Source organism: Mesoplodon mirus, assembly GCF_964341445.2.
Source record: "Mesoplodon mirus genome assembly, chromosome: 7".
Taxonomy (NCBI): domain Eukaryota; kingdom Metazoa; phylum Chordata; class Mammalia; order Artiodactyla; family Ziphiidae; genus Mesoplodon; species Mesoplodon mirus.
This window is the reverse complement of record NC_138983.1, coordinates 5,249,865-5,265,937: the sequence shown is the minus strand read 5'-3', so window position 1 is coordinate 5,265,937 and position 16,073 is coordinate 5,249,865. Positions and strand designations below refer to the sequence as shown.

The window sequence follows — 16,073 nt, the reverse complement described above, 5'->3', positions numbered from 1 at the left end:
ATTCAAAAAGACACGTGTGACCCAATGTTCATTGCAGCACTATTTACAATAGCCAGGTCATGGAAGCAATCTAAATGCCCATCAACAGATGAATGGATAAAGAGGGTGTGGTACATATATACAATGGAATATTACTCAGCCATAAAAAGGAACGAAATTGGGTCATTTGTAGAGATGTGGATGCATCTAGAGACTGTCATACAGAGTGAAGTAAGTCAGAAAGAGAAAAACAAATATCGTATATTAACGCATATATGTGGAACCTAGCAAATGGTACAGATGAACTGGTTTGCAGAGCAGAAATTGTGACACAGACGTAGAGGACAAACATATGGACACCAAGGGGGGAAAGCAGCAGGGGGTCGGGGGTGGTGGTGTGATGAATTGGGAGATCAGGATTGACGTGTATACACTGATGTTTATAAAATGGATGACTAATAAGAAAATAAATAAATAAATAAACAAACATTTTAAAAAATCATGGAATTAAAAAAAAAAAAAAGAATCCTTCCTGGTCCCCCCTCCACCTCTACCAATTGCCTGGCCCTATACCGGTCCCCAGCCTCTTGTGATGGTTGCCATGGTCACTGCCCACTTGCTCACCTGCCTGCCTTCCTCCACCCTCCTCCACTGGACTCGGCTGAAGCCGCCCTCATGAGGCTACCTGGGATGTTCTGGGACAAGTGGCCACCACTCCTTTGTCCCTTTCTTGCCTGGATGACAGGGTTGTCCACTCCTTCTCGAAACAGTCTCTTTTCTCGGACTCTCTTGGCAGAAGAAGCCGCGCTTTCTCTCTCCTCCTCCGCGAGGCCAGGTTGGTCTCCTCCGTCTCCTCCTCCCCTCCTGCCCCTGGCCGTCTCTGCGCTGATTTTTCTCTCCTTGGGTACCTTCCTGAACTTCAGATTCATATCCTATGTCCTTCTGACACCTAACAGACATCTCAGCCTCAGGACATCCATAGAAGAACTCTTGATTTCCTGCCCATTCCTACCCCCAAGTCCTCCCACATCCCCCCATCAGGAGGCAGGGGAGCCTCGTGTAAGAGTGTGGAAACTGGGGTGGCATCCCTGGGTGTGAATAGGGGTCTGCCCCCTGCCAGCTGTGTGAAGTGGGGCAGGATCGCTAATCCGCCAGGCCTCAGCATACCCTCTGTGATGGGGGGGTGGGGAATGATCAGGAGAGTGCTATCTCACAGGGTCATGGTCAGGATGAAATGAATTAACGTGTAAAGAGCCACAGTTCACTGCTCCCCACCTCCCAGGAAATGACATCACCAGCATCCCAGGTCATCTAGCCAAAAACACAGGGGTCATCCCGGCTTCTGCTCTGTGCATGTGGGATGTGTGTAAAGAAACAGTGGCAGTCCTGCTGACTCAGCTTCCAAAACTCAGCTTCCAAAACCTGTCCCCAAGTTCATGGGCTTCTCTCCATCTGTGAGCACACGCTAGTCCAGGCCATGTCATCACTCCCCCGGGCAGCGGAGCAGCTTCCCAGCCTCCCATACACGCTGCCCCCAACCTACCACTCCCTCCCCAGGTTGCAACCAGAGCGATCTTTCACTTCAGAGTTAAATCAAACTCTACTGTCCTCCTCTCCCTTCTTCTAACATTTTATTATGGAAACTGACGGACATACATAAACACAGAGGGGGTAGGATGACCAGCGATGAACTTACATGCATCTTCCATAGTCAGCAATACGATGGTGTGTCTTCCCTCCACACACCCACCAAGCTCCCCTCCTGCACCCCAGACAGCACATCACCTCATCTGTAAATACTCCACTTGACAAAGTAAATTTTTTTTTGGCCACGGAGTTCCCCTACCAGGGAATGAACCCAGGCCGGCATTGAAAGCCCCGTGTCCTAACCTCTGGACCGCCAGGGAATTCCCCGCACAGTAATATTTAACCCCCAAATCAGGTGATGTTATTCCTTTGCCCAAACCCCTCCTGGGCCCCTACCTCCTCACCCTGGCCTTGACTCCAACCTGTCCCCTCCCTTCTCCCCCTCGCCCCTCTGTTCCCCATCCTGGGGCTCTGTGTTCACGGTCTCTCTACCTGGAACCCCCATTTCCCTGACTTTGCATGAATGCCTCCCACTGGCCACATGATTTCCCGTTTGGATTTTTTTCCTAATCGCAGTGAGAAGCCAGTGGAGCGATCTAGGCAGGAGAGCATGGTGATCGGCTTCTGTGTGGGGGACGAGCTATGGGTGGGATGGGGGAGCAGGAAGGCCGGGGTCTGAGATCATTAAATGAGATGAGAGCTATAAGGCAATCAAGCCAAGACATAGCAAGTGCTCAAAAAATATTAGCTATCATCAGTGCCCGTGCTGGATAAACCTTGGTTCCCTTCTTTTTTTTTTTTTTTTTTTTTTTTTTTTGCGGTAGGCGGGCCTCCCACTGTTGTGGCCTCTCCCGTTGCGAAGCACAGGCTCCGGACGCACAGGCTCAGCGGCCATGGCTCACGGGCTCACGGGCTCACGGGCTCACGGGCCCAGCCGCTCCGCGGCATATGGGATCTTCCCGGACTGGGGCACGAACCCGTGTCCCCTGCATCAGCAGGCGGACTCTCAACCACTGCGCCACCAGGGAAGCCCCTTGGTTCCCTTCTTTTAAAGCAGAGTTGTAGGAATAAAAATCGTGTCCGAGTGTGAATGTGCTTGCCCCAAGCAACCCAGCTGGTGGGGTTCTGGGGCTGCGCGCTCCCTGGACTTCTGGCTTCCTCCGGTGGGGAGATAGTTACAGGCACAAATGACATAATTCCACCGAGAACATTGCGTGCCAACGTAGAAGAGACCCTGTCTAGGAGTAGTGAGTGGGCGAGCTCTTCCAGGGTAGGGGGACCAGGAAGGCGCCCCGATGCCAGGAGAGCCGGGCTGGAGGGAGTCCCCCCACGCTGGGCAAAGTTGGGGCGTGGGTGGGGTGGGTGCAGCGGGCTGGAGGGGACACAATGTCTCCAGCCAGGGCCAGCGCCCAGGGTAAAGGAGGGAGCCTCGGCCGCCAGGGGGAGCCCGTGGACTTCGCTGGCCTGAGGACGCGGGGCTGCCCCAATAGGAAACAGCCTCTGCGAGGTAGCCAATATTTGGCTACAGACAGGCGGACCGACTAAGAGTGAATCCTGTCCTGCCACTTGCTGGGAGGGTGACCTTGGGCAAGTGACTTGGCTTTCCCGTGCCTCGGTTTCCTCACTGTGAAGGGAAGAAAGCCCCTACTGGAACCAAACCCCGAATCTGGCTCACTTGACCTTGACTTTCTGGCACCTTCCCCTCGGACTCTCATCCGTTGAGCAGGGACGCTGCTCTTCCCATGTGCCAGTGTTGCTCTGTGCACTGAACCAGCCACAGCCCCTGTCGCTGGAGCAAAGAGCCAGGGAAAGAGGCTCTGAGGCCCCCTTGCCAGGGGCCACCCCACCCCCCAGCATCCCAGGTGGGTCAGGTGCCCCCGTGTGCCTCCTCTTTCCTTCCTCATCACTTCTCACTCTCACGCACCACATGCGAGCGGCAGAGGGGCTGGGGGACAGCTTCACGTCTGAATCCCCAGTTGGTTGGCAAACAGCTAGTGTGGAATGGGCCTGATGAGCTGAGTCTGAATGGGACTTTCCCCCCTGGCCCCTGCAGGCTGGTGGCTTCCAAGGCAGGGGATGGCCTGAGGCTCGGACGTGCAGCTCCCCTAGATTGGTTTATTTGTTATTTTTTGGCCGCACTGCGTGGCATGTGGGATCTTAGTTCCCCAACCAGGATCGAACCCGGGCCCCCTGCATTGGAAGCACGGAGTCTTAACCACTGGACTGCCAGGGAAGTCGAGCCCCTCTAGATCTGGACAGGCCTGCATGGAGGGGCCCTCCGTGCTCTCCACCTCCTATGAGCTTTCTTGAGGCTGGCTCCTTCCCTCAGGCTCCGCTCAGCCAGAACGCACTGGAAGGTTTGCCTGGAACGCCTGGCGTGGCAGCTTGGTCTTTATCCCTGGAAGGGCTGTTGGCAGGGAAAGGTGTGGTCAAGTTTGTATTTTGAGGGGACCCTGGCTGCAGGGTGGAAGACAGCTGGGTCGGAGCTGGCAGGTGGTGGAGGGGCCTCAGGCAGGACAGCAGGAAGGACTCTGGCCGAGGAGACGCCCACGCACAGGAATACTTAGGATGGTCAGTCGGACTCAGGGATGAAGCCCAGGTCTCCAGCTCCCGTAAGCAGTGATGCCATTGGTTTTAGGAAGAACCCTGAGGGCTGATGCTGAGCTTGGCCTTGCGTGTTACGAATTTGTGGCCCACCACGGGAGCCAAAATGACTGTGGATGGCTGGGAATAGGACCCCTAACGAGGGAGGGGTGGAGAGCACAACCGATTCTTGGGAGGAAAGGACTTGGGAGTCCTGGCTGGCGCAGAGGGACAGGCAGGCCCTGTGACACTCCACGCCCCCATTCCTTGGAGGTAGGAGTGCCAGGCATAGGCCCCTGGTCACAAGCTAAGGATGAAAGCCAGCCCTGTGGGTTGCCCCTTGTCCTACACCCCTGCAGAGGAACAAGGCACCCAGTGTTCCATGGCTCACGTGGGTCTAAGGCTCTGTCTCTATCGAGTAAGACCCCACCAGCCAGGGTGTGGAGCCTGCCCTTGACAGGCGGCTGGGGTGATGCTGGCAGAGGAAAGGGCACCCCCTAAATCCCCCTGATTCTCCACTCTGTGCAGAGCTGCCTGATCCGGGCAGCAGGTGGCCTCTCAGACTCAAGGACAGACCTGCAGCCTGGCCTGGATCTCAGGTCAGTGAGGTTGACACTTTCTCAGCCACAGTCAGCGCCAGCACCTGTGATCACACAGCAGATGGGCCCAGGTGTACGACGGGCCGGCTAGGGCAGGGAGAAACACAGGTGCATAGGCTGGTTGGAGCCTAGCTGTCAGGACACACAGCATAGCTGTTGGGGAGGGAAAGGGGTCTGCTTGGCCCCCTGAACCAACCAGTGAGAAAAGATGGGCTGGGGAAACCCGGGATGGAGCTAGAAAACGGGTGAGGACTGTTCCCATCCCTCCTCTCTACTCTGTATATTTCTCCACCCTTGGCTCTTAAGTTATTTCAAATGGTTTGGGAGTTCACTATCATTGTCTTTTTTTTTTTTTTTTTTTTTTTTTTTTGCGGTACGCAGGCCTCTCACTGTTGTGGCCTCTCCTGTTGCGGAGCACAGCCTCTGGACGCACAGGCTCAGTGGCCATGGCTCACGGGCCCAGCCACTCCGCGGCACGTGGGATCTTCCTGGACTGGGGCACGAACCCGTGTCCCCTGCATTGGCAGATGGACTCTCAACCACTGCGCCACCAGGGGAGCCCTGTCATTGTCTTTTAGTATGCACCATTTGAAATCCTTTTTGGAGGAGGCAGAATTTAAATAAGAGGAGTGGACACGCAGGCCTGGCTCAGGAGACTTCTGTGATGGGGAAACTGGAGTCTCCAGGTAGAATGGTCTCCTCCTCGGGGTTCAGAGTAGTTGAGAAAGCAAGAGTCAACTCCCCACCTGGAATCGCTCCAGGCAGCATGCCCCTGGGGGCCATGACAGACAGGCTGTCTCCCCACTGCCCAGGTGAACCAGCTGAGTCCACAACACTCCACACTTCTCCGGGTCACATAGCTGGTGGCTGCATACCTGGCCTGGGAACGCAGCCTCACGTGCTGCCCGCCAGCTCTCTTGCCTCCCTCCGGCCGGTAAGCAGAGAAGCTAGAAAGCCAAGTGCAGCCCCGGCAGCTGTAAAACAAAATAGTTAAGGAAAGAGCTGGACTCTGGAACTGGTTTAACCCTGACTCTGGCCCTCAGTGGGTGAGTTAGGTCTCCTCTGTGCCTCAGTGGCCCCGCCTTTAAAATGGGGATCAGAGCCCTGATCTCCTGGGGGTGGGGGTGAGGGCTGAATGAGTTTCATGCGTGAAGCACAAGGACAGCGTGTGACACAGGACAAGCACAGTGTGGGCTCTGAGGGCTGTTGGGGACATGAGGCCTGGCCCCGAGGCAATACTGCTGCTGAGGAGAGGGCCCTGGGCTTGCTCGGGCCTAGCGCTCCCCTGGGTTCCGGGGTGACCTGGAGCGAGGTGCTAGTAATGACTGTCCCACGGCACCAGCTTATTGGGTTTCCACTCGGCCACGGCACACCATGAGCTGTGCAGGGCCACCGAGAGCCTGGTCTGGGCAGGTCCCGCCGACCTGGCCATGTTGTGTAGCTCAGGTGTGGTTTACATGTTGCATTCGGCTTTCATGCCCAAACCAGGCTCCACGCGTCCGCCACTTCACAGGGCTGAAAAAGAGGGTTAGAGGAAGGGGCCCCATCTCCATGTGCTGCCAGAGACCCTCAAAGGCTGGGGTTCCTCCCGCCCAGGTTGGGGCAGGTTTGGGCCTAAGAGCGAAGCCCAGGAGAGCAGCACAGACACAGCAGACGGCCAGGGCCTGCTGTTACATTCAACGTTTACAAGGACACACCCTGTCACATGCATCTCGAAAAGGTTCCCCGGCCGCCATGGGGGGGCAGGACGCAGCCCACACAAACGGGGAGACAGGGTCTGAGCGGATAGGGTCATTGCTTTAATTCAGCTCGGGACCCACCCCGGGGCCGCCCACCCCACCCCAAGGCAGAATCACTGCCGGCTCGTGATCATTACAAAAATAAATATGAAAAAAGCAGCAACTCTTTAGTGATCGTGGAATTAATCGGACAACGATTAAATGTGTTTAAGCAAATGGCATGTCTCCTAAATTGCACCAAAAGAATCTGGAAGCACTTGGTTTGGCCTCAGAGGCAACATGGAAGGAGGGGAAGGGCCCAGTCCCAGGCCCGCCGAGCGCCCTCCCCTCACATCTCCGAGTCGGCGTACATGCCGTTGATGAGATAATCCACCTGCGTGTAGTCCTTCTTCTTGTAGCTCTCGTAGGCCTGCAGGGCAAACAGAACCAGGATTGTGATGAAGAGGGTGACCCCCAGCAAGAGCACTGCCAGGAGAAAACTTTTGTTCACTGGGGACTGGGCCAGGGGCTCGCTGGAGACCACCAGGTACCGGCCTTGGGTGCTGAGCTGGCACGAGTCTGTGGGTGGCTCCTTGGAGTCCCCTGAGCTCCCAGGGGTCGGCCCCATGGAAGCAGTACCAGGAGCGGATCCAGGCTCGTCCTGCTCCGGCGTCTGAGGGGTGCCTGGCCCCGCGGCCCCCGGAGTGGATGTGACGGGGTTGGGCCGTGTCGGGGGGGCCGGGCTGGTGTGAGGGGCAGGTGCTGGCGCTGTGCTGGCAGCCGGCTGGGGGGCCTTGGTCGTGGTCCCCACTGTCATGGATGTGGAAGCCGAAGAGGGGGAGCCGGGTTCCGGGGTTGTGTTGAGGAGGGTGGGCGCAGGCCTACTTGCTGCGTCAGCCGCAGTCCGGGGCGTCGGCGCCTGGACAGTGGGGCCCTGTATGGACGCGTTAAGTGTGTGGGGACTCAGGGGCACCGTGGGGCTGGCTGTGGCGTGGCCTGGGATGTACCCGGGATGACCGTGCGAGCCCAAGGGGCCGCTTACACCTGCCAGGGCCGCAGCAGCTGTGGGAGCACCTGTGGCCGGCGTGGGTGCCGTGCGCGTCGCTGGCCCAGACAATGTGCTCCTGCCAGGCGCCCGCGTGTGGGGTGAGGACGGGGTCCGCCAGGCAGATGCCGGGACGGGCGGCGTGGGCACCCCGGAGGTGGCTCCGTCAGGGGTCCCTTCTGCCGTCACTGACGCGCCTGCCTCTGTCCTGTGCGTTGTCCCTGCTGTGACCGCAGGAGAGGTGGGGTCGCCTCCCCAAGTCCCTCTGGTCAACGTGATGGGAGAAGGTGTCACCGAGGTCATTCTTGCAGACGTTTCATTCAAGACTCTTGTAATGGTTTCCACGGATGAGTTTTGTTCTGAATTCTCCAGCGTCTTGTTGAGGACTGAGTACCATTAGGGTCAGAAAAGGGAGGAAAAGATTCGATCACCTTCAACCCTGTGCAGGGGGATCATTCAGAGACTGTCTTAATTTCCGGCCCGTGGGGCTGGCCGGGGAGGCTGTGCGGTGCCTTGTTTCTTAGCCCGGCAGACACGTTTCCCTCTCATCTCCTCCCTGCACACATCTGGCCCGCAGCCCATCACAGAGGCGCTCAGCACTTTGATTTAAAATCTCCTTTGTGCTCTCTGAACCCCAAGCCCATGGAAGGCTTCAGAGCTGCATTTTTTTTTCTTTTTTCTTTTTTTTTTTTTTTTTGCGGTACGCGGGCCTCTCACTGTTGTGGCCCCTCCCGCTGCGGAGCACAGGCTCCGGACGCGCAGGCTCAGTGGCCATGGCTCACGGGCCCAGCCGCTCCGCGGCATGTGGGATCTTCCCGGACCGGGGCACCAACCCGTGTCCCCTGCATCAGCAGGCAGACTCTCAACCACCGTGCCACCAGGGAAGCCCCAGAGCTGCATTTTTGGATCCAATTCTCAAAATATCAAAATCTCTCGCATTACAGGTGTGATTCGCCATTAAAAAAAACCTATCCAACACACACCCAGGTTTACACAGCAGATAAACCGTTGCCCAGATATTCACACCATGCAAGACTTCTTGGCTTTATGATAGGATTCAAGGCAGGATTCCTGGAGATGAATACTGCCTGGCACAAAGGAGATGCACAAGTAAATATGTGATGTATAGATCGACAAACTCCCCAGTAAAGACTAGGTTTATGTAAGGAATGAAATTTTGCAAGGCCAAGTACGTAGCCCTCTCAAGGCTCAGAGGCCAGGTCCCATGTTGGCCCAACAGGCCTTCGCAGCCCAGCACCTGGGCGCTCCGGGGCCCCTGCAGGCCCGTCCAGCAGTCACGTGGCTTTCTCACTTACGTGGATGCTGGGCTGTCCGGTAGCTTTCAGATAAGGACCAGGAGGAAACCCAAATGAGCAAGAGGGCTGTCCACATCTTGCAGGTGAGCTGGGAGCAAGGCTGGGCAGTGCCCGAGGCTCCCAGCCTGCCGTTCCTCAGGCTGCTAACAGTTCCCTGCTGCTTGGCTGAGGAATCTAAGGTCAAGAAGGAAGGCGTTTGGTCAGTAATGCACGGGGCACAGGCCTGGCAATGCACCAGCTGTGGAGGGCTCCAAGAGGTCCCAGGGTGCAAACCCAGCCAAATGTTTCCCCTGGGGCCTGGCATTCAGGAAGAGCATAACATGTCTCACCTGTGTGTTCAGGGATCTGCCCAGTGCCTGCTCTGACAGGTTTATAGCACTTCTTCTTTTTTTTTTTTTTTTTTTTGCGGTATGCGGGCCTGTCACTGTTGTGGCCTCTCCCGTTGCGGAGCACAGGCTTCGGACGCGCAGGCCCAGTGGCCATGGCTCACGGGCCCAGCCGCTCCGTGACATGTGGGATCTTCCCGGACCGGGGCACGAACCCGTGTCCCCTGCATCGGCAGGCGGACTCTCAACCACTGCGTCACCAGGGAAGCCCTACAGCACTTCTTAACCCAATCTCACTACGTGTCTTACTAACCCAGCTCAGAGTTTAGAGTATGAAAGGGCAGCAGAGAGAGGGGCCAAGACTTCCATCATCAAGATCATCCACGTCTTCCTCCTCAACTTCTCTTGTGGCCTGCAGGACCCAAAGCAGGCCCAAAGCACTTCTCTGCACCCATGACAGCTGACCACATGGAGAGATTCCACTTAGCCAGCCAGTCATCTCCCATTACCCATCAACCCATCACCCACCCATCCATCCATGCACCCATCCAATACCCATCACCTATCCATCCATCCATCCATCTACCACCCGTCACCCATCCACTGCCCATCACCCACCCACCCATCCATTCATCCATCCACCACCCATCACCCACCCACCCATCACCCACCCATCCATCCACCACCCATCTCCCATCCACCGCTCATCACCCATCCACCCATCACCCATCCACCGCCCATCACCCATCCACCCATCACCCATCCACCGCCCATCACCCATCCACCCATCACCCATCCACCACCCATCACCCATCCACTGCTCATCACCCATCCACCGCCCATCACCTATCCACCCATCACCCACCCACCGCCCATCACCCATCCATCCATCACCCATCCACTGCCCATCACCCATCCATCCATCCACCCATCACCCATCCCTTCGTCCAATACTCCCCGAGTGCCTGCTCATGTGCCAGGCAGTGCACTCAGGACAGAAAGATGAAAGCCACACAGCCCCCTCCTCCAGGGAGCCTGCCTCCAATGGGAGACACAGAAAAGAGGTCATTGCAGGCTGGTGCCAGCATAGAGGGACTAAGTGTCGGGAAACAGGGAGGAGATGGCACCTGGGAGGCTGCGAAGGGTAAGGTGGAGGCTGGTCCTCTGTGTAGAGGCTCCAGAGGTGGGTGGGAGAGGACAGGGTGCTGCAGGGCCCACGAGGCACGGAATTCAGCTGGTGGGGGATGGAGGCGGGGGCCAGGGAAGGTAACCCAGCTAGTAACACCTGGGCCACGTTCTGAAAGACGGTCGGGATCCACCTGGTGGGAAAGGGGTGGGGGGGCAAGTGGCAGGAGCAGCAGGTGATGACAGCAGGGCCAGAGGCCTGGGGACAGTGCAGTGAGACCTGGGCTTAAACGAGAGACAGACAGGCCTCCACGGGGCAGTTTGGATTTTGGTGTCGGGGGAGGCGAGCCCGTGCAGGCCCGAGGCAGGGGTGTGACAAGCGAGGTGTCCCGGCAAGGGGCAGCTGGGGTGGTGATGCAGGGGGCAAGGCCTGAGGAGGCCGAGAGACTCAGTAAGGGGGTTCCACAGCAGGGGACGGAGGGTGGGCTAAGTGGACCTGGTCGCAGAAGTCCTGGTCTCCGAGGGTTACGGTGCAACTGCAGAAACTTACAGAGACGCCACCGCAGCTGAGCCTCACCAGGATGAGGACTGCGCGGCTTCCCGAGCACACGGCGGGGTCTCCCCACTCACCCCATGTCTCTCCCACGTGCTGGCAGGCTCAGGTCCCTCACCACAGGGGAACCAAGGGGGCAGGTGGCCTCAAGTGCCCCATCACCTCACGCCCTGCCAGTCCTGGGTGCGCCCTGATCCTGTTCTCAGCCCTGCCCAACTGCCGGAGTCCCACGTGGCCGCCTGCGAGGCCCAAGTCCCCTTGGACAGCAGCCCAGTCACGTGCAATGAGGGCTGGTCCCGAGACTCAAACTCGACGTGGGCACAGGGCAAGCAGAGCACAGTCTGCTGGGAGTCTGAGGGCTGGCGACTCCTGGGGGTGCCTCCACAATCAGTTCTGCCTGAAGGTGCCCTGGGCCCTCGGCCTTTCCCCTGGCCCTCGTGGCCAAGCTCCTGAGTTCCACAGAACGGCTTGGAAGAGAGCCTTCAGGTCACTCTGGACGAAACGTCCTGAAGGACTCCTTGCCTTGGCACGGATGCTAAGTGCTGCTCTCCACGGCCCCGCGGCCAGGCTGCCCTCCCGCCGAGCAGGGCAGGCTCACTGGCTTCCCAGCAGCCCCAAGGGTCACCTTCAAGCGTCCCCATCCTGGGCCTGCTCCATCTGCCATGCCACAGCTGCCAGAAAGATCTTTGTAACCCACAAAGCTGACGCTGCCTCCGATGCTTAAACCCCCTGCTCTCCCAGGATAACTCCTAAGCTCCTTAACATGGCGAGGCCGCCTTCAAAGCCTGACCCGCGGCCTCTCCCCTGTGAGCCCACCCTCGCCAGACACGTGAAATACCTGCAGTTCCTGGCCCAGCCCAGCCCCCTCAAGGAGCACTTCCAGCCCTGCTGGCAGCCACGCGAAAGCGGTCCCCGTGCGGCATAAAGGGACACCTAGAGGTGGCTTTCCTTCTCCTGTGAGCAGCGGGGGCTCTTGCAAAGCGGCCCCATGACTGGAAAAACCCCTTCGAGCACAAACTCTGCTGGAAGGCTGGGCACTCCCCTCCCCCATGCTTCTAATCCCTTCGTGAGAGTCGCTAACTTTAGTTTAGCTTCACGGCGCACTCTCCCGCCAAAACTGTCCGTAAGTGCTCCTGGTGTCTTACAGGTTTAAAAAGGTTCCCCAGCCCTACAAACCACAGATTTCTCAAGAGCAAAAGGCATCCTTTGTTCTGACTGAAACAAGAGGGGGTGGGGTGGGGAGAGAAGAAACGGACCAATGTCATGTGGGGGAAGGACAGAGCTCCCGCTCCCCCCCATTAGCTGAAGTAAATGCAGCTGGGCTCTGCGTAAATAAGTGCATTTAAACGACTCTCTCTTTGGCCAGTCACGTCCACTGAATGCATTAAAAATGCCACCACTGAGCCCAACATGCTCCCCACGTCTGAGCCTTGGATCTGACAGGGGCTTCCTGAGTGCACCCCAGGCCTTCCACTGCCACTTCACTACAGATCTCCAGAGCAGAGTCAGGAAACTTTTTTCTACAGAGAGCTAGACAGCAGATATTTTAGATTTTTGTGGGCCATACGGTCTGTCTTAGCTACTCAAGTCTGCAAAAGTAGTCATGGACCATAGGTATGTGATGGGTGTGGCTGGGTCCCGATAAAACTTTATTTACAAAAACAGGCAGCGGGCAGACATGGCCCACAGGCCGCAGTTTGCCACCCCCGCCTCTGGCACTTCAGAGCTGATGCTCCAGCTAAGGCAGGAGGAACTGATTCAAGGGCCCGAATGGGTTTCCGCCTTCCCGTCCAGTTCTTCATCCTGGAACAGACGTGGGCCGTCCCATTTTTGGTCCAGGGACAGACTCTAGTTGGTCTCCTCCCAGGGCCCCTTCTGCTATGAGGCGCCCCCTCCACACCCCCCATCAGTGAGATGCAGCACCCCTGCCCGTGCAGCGAGGGGCTCCCACAGTATCGTGGTCTCATGACACGAGGCCCTGAGAGAACCTCACAGAAACAGAGGACGGCCCAGAGGACCACACGGTTCCCATACCTGCCTGGGGACCCCCCAACCAGGGCCACCCAAGAAGGCAGAAGCTCTGACAGTGAAATGCCACAGACCGGGCCTCCTGCTCACTGGACGGCTCGGCCCTCTGAGGTTTGCTGTCTTTCCTTTGCCCACCCTGTCCCTGCAAAGCCCCCTCAGGGCCCTTTCCGGGCTCACTGTCCTGTCACTGAGCAGGTGGCCCTGCCCGCAGGGCTTTGGACACTCACGAGAGGCAGCTGCTCGGGGCGTGTGCCCAGGCTGGGCCATCTTCCTCGGGGGGCTGAGGGCTTGACACTGTGCACTTGTCGGGCAAGGTTTGGCTGTGCAGGAGGCGAGGACGGCTTTGAAGGGCACTCCCAGGCCATGGCACGCTTTGTGGCACACGTGGGGTCCAGGCAGATGCTCCACTCTGGTAGAAGATGCATCTACGGTTTGAAAAAGAATAAACGCTCCTTAGGAAAAGCACGGGGGAAAAATCCAGTGAGGAGGGAGGCATTTTTCTAGTGTAAACTCAGGAGGAGATAAAAGAAACTCAGCACCTCCTAGAGTTGCAGATATGCGTAGGTGGTGATGCCCGAGAACCACCACGGGCCTGCTCTCTCTCACACACACCCATGTGCACACACAGCAACGCACACACATATGTGCACAGGTACACACGCATATGCACGCAGTCACAGGCGCACAGCTACACATGCACTGGTATCCATGTGCACATGGCAACACCTGCGTGCACACTGCCATGTGTGTACACGTGCAATCATACACATGCATGTGTGCAATCACACACGGTTACATACATGAGGTGAGCGTGCACATGGAGCATCCCTCTAAAGCTATCTCAGGAAACTCCACCGGTCCCTCAGGAGACCTCTGCTGGATGCCATCACTGTCTCTTCCCTCAGCCAGTGGGGCTGGTGATCACTCCCCCAGAGACAGGAAATTGGCCGCTGTGCGGAGTCAAGAACAGGCCCTCGTGCCGTGACTTCAGCCCTCTGGTATGGTCCTGACTCCACTTTCCAACAGCGTATTCTAAATGTCAAGATTCCCACGTGGGGGCCTGCGCTAATCTAAGTTGACTCACAATGGACAAAGCATTAACAAGACTTAGAATCGTAGTCTCCCCTGAAAAGGCTTTAGTGAGCCTTAAATGAGGGTCTGGCCAGTTATCCTCATTATCTGGTGCAGAGTGACTGGGCAGATCAAGGTCTCAGAAAGAAGAGACCCCTGTGCAGGAAGGGAATAAGCAAGAAGGACTACGTGGTGAGCAGGAGAGCAGGGCAGGTGGAAAGACAGGAGGTTAGGCTGGTGTCGGGAGTTCCCGTTTTCAGGGGTCAGCCCCTCACAAGTTCTGCAGGGAAGGGGCAGCACCCCACTAGCCAGGCAACCCTCTGTTAGGAAGGCACCCTCAGAATGTGGCTCTGGGTGCCAACTTCATGATCCTTCTCTGGTCCTTGACTTCGTGCCACCTCTCAACGTCTCCCATTTCCAATTTCTTCTGTTCCCAACCTTGGCTTGACTTTTAACTTTTATGAAACCGTTTGTTATATACAGGGTGCTGTGTGCAAGTGACCTGAAATCAGACTCCAAATTGCTTAATTCCTTTTTCCTGGGCTCAACACAAGTGTTACCCGCCACATTCCATCACACTAGTAACTTATTTATCAGCGGCAGTGTGGTCCCAGTCCCTACTCCAAGCTGGAGAAACTATACATACCAAGGAATAGGGATTGCGGAAACAAACACAGGGCAAACCGCAGACACCTGCCCTGACTCGTCACCTGGCTGAACTTTGGTATCGGAACACAGGCTTGTGGTTTTGTGTATATAGACATTGTCCTGTGGTCCAAAGGAAGTGTCTCTGTGGAAGATGGGAACCCGGAGCACTGGAGAGCGTCTTAATTACATTGCTTCCTTCTAGGTTTTTGGAATTTTGGGTATCAGGCTAAATGCTGATCAAGAGTCTAGTTTTTGCTGGCAGTCTGGGTAGATTTGACATTCCTTTGTCCATTAGGCAAGTCTGGAGTATAAGCAGAACATCTGTATTGAAATTTTAGAGATGCTTCCTCCAGGGAGAAAAAAACAACAACATTATTAAAGGCAGATTTCTAAGTAGATATTTATGTCTTATGGCAAACCACGTGCATGTGGATTCCTCACACTAGCCTAAAAGCTAATTGCACACACTAACTAGCCACCCAGACTCACCTGGAGGAGGCGGGCAGATCAATGTAAATGCACAAGTCCCTCCCAGGTAGAGCGGGCTTGGGGGAGGCCTGGGTCGCCTAAAGGGCCAACTCTTTCTTTGAGGGTAACTTCCTGGGGCCCAGCCTTGGCCAGACAGGACCCTTTAGCTCCCCACCCATCTGGAAGTGTCCCAACTTCCCTCTCCTCCGCTCCCAAACTGGAGCGACCCGGGTCTCTTCTCTGGTTTGGGATCCCCTTAAGCCCTCCTCCTGTCTCCCGCCTCTTGGGCTCCCATCCGTGCTCCTTCCGAGTCTGGGCCCCCAACTGACTCCCTCTGTTCTTTCCTCTCCTCCTATTCCTCGCCTCCAGTCGTCACCAGCTTGCATTCTGTGTCCCCATTCATCTTTTCTCTTGTCCCCCTCTTCTGCCTCTCGTGGCCCCATGCCCCCTCCTCTGCCTCTCGTGCCCCCATGCACCCCTCCTCCTGTCCCCACCTCCCTCTCTCAGCCCCAAGCCGGCTCAGGCAGCCTTGACAACAGCTCCGCAGACAGCAGCGAGGGCCCCTTACCCGGGCGTGGCAGGCCTGCGGCGGCCCGGAGGCCCTGGGACGGCGGGGAAGCGCCCGCGGTCCGGCGTGCGGACGTGGCCGGCACCGGAGCAGCGCGACCCCAAGCCAATACTGCTCAGGGCAGCCGCCCCAGCTCTGGCCCCGCCCGGACCGCCCCGGAGGTGACGTCACGGGAGGGCGGGCCCTGGAGGGCGGGGCAGCGTCTGCTGGAGCCGGGAGACGCCCAGCGGCTCCAGGAGCTGCAGGAGGCGACCCTGTACCCAGGGCCCCGCCCACCGCGGAGCGGCTCCAGCTACGTCTGGAGAGCGGCTGGAAGCGGCTATTTCGGGCAGGTCTCTGCCGGAAGTGGTGGTTCCTGGTCCTCGTCTCAGTCTGTGGGCACTGCCCTGTAGCGACCGAGGTACCGGGGCTGGGTGATCTCAGACCTACCCCGACGGCGTGACCGTGCCACATGCTCTC

At 57.4% G+C, this 16,073-nt stretch overlaps 1 protein-coding gene across 1 annotated transcript; it reads right to left on the bottom strand.

The window, feature by feature from the left end:
* Positions 1-6,633: 6,633 nt before the first annotated feature.
* On the bottom strand, positions 6,634-15,774 carry LOC309808645 (uncharacterized protein C11orf24 homolog). The gene is made up of 4 exons (XM_082629157.1): positions 15,615-15,774; positions 13,087-13,284; positions 8,828-9,001; positions 6,634-7,897 (listed from the first exon to the last, which is right to left on the bottom strand). Exons 2-4 carry the CDS (start codon positions 13,124-13,126, stop codon positions 6,816-6,818), a joined length of 1,296 nt encoding a protein of 431 aa, XP_082485283.1. The 5' UTR covers positions 13,127-13,284; positions 15,615-15,774; the 3' UTR covers positions 6,634-6,815.
* Between the last annotated feature and the right edge of the window lie 299 nt (positions 15,775-16,073).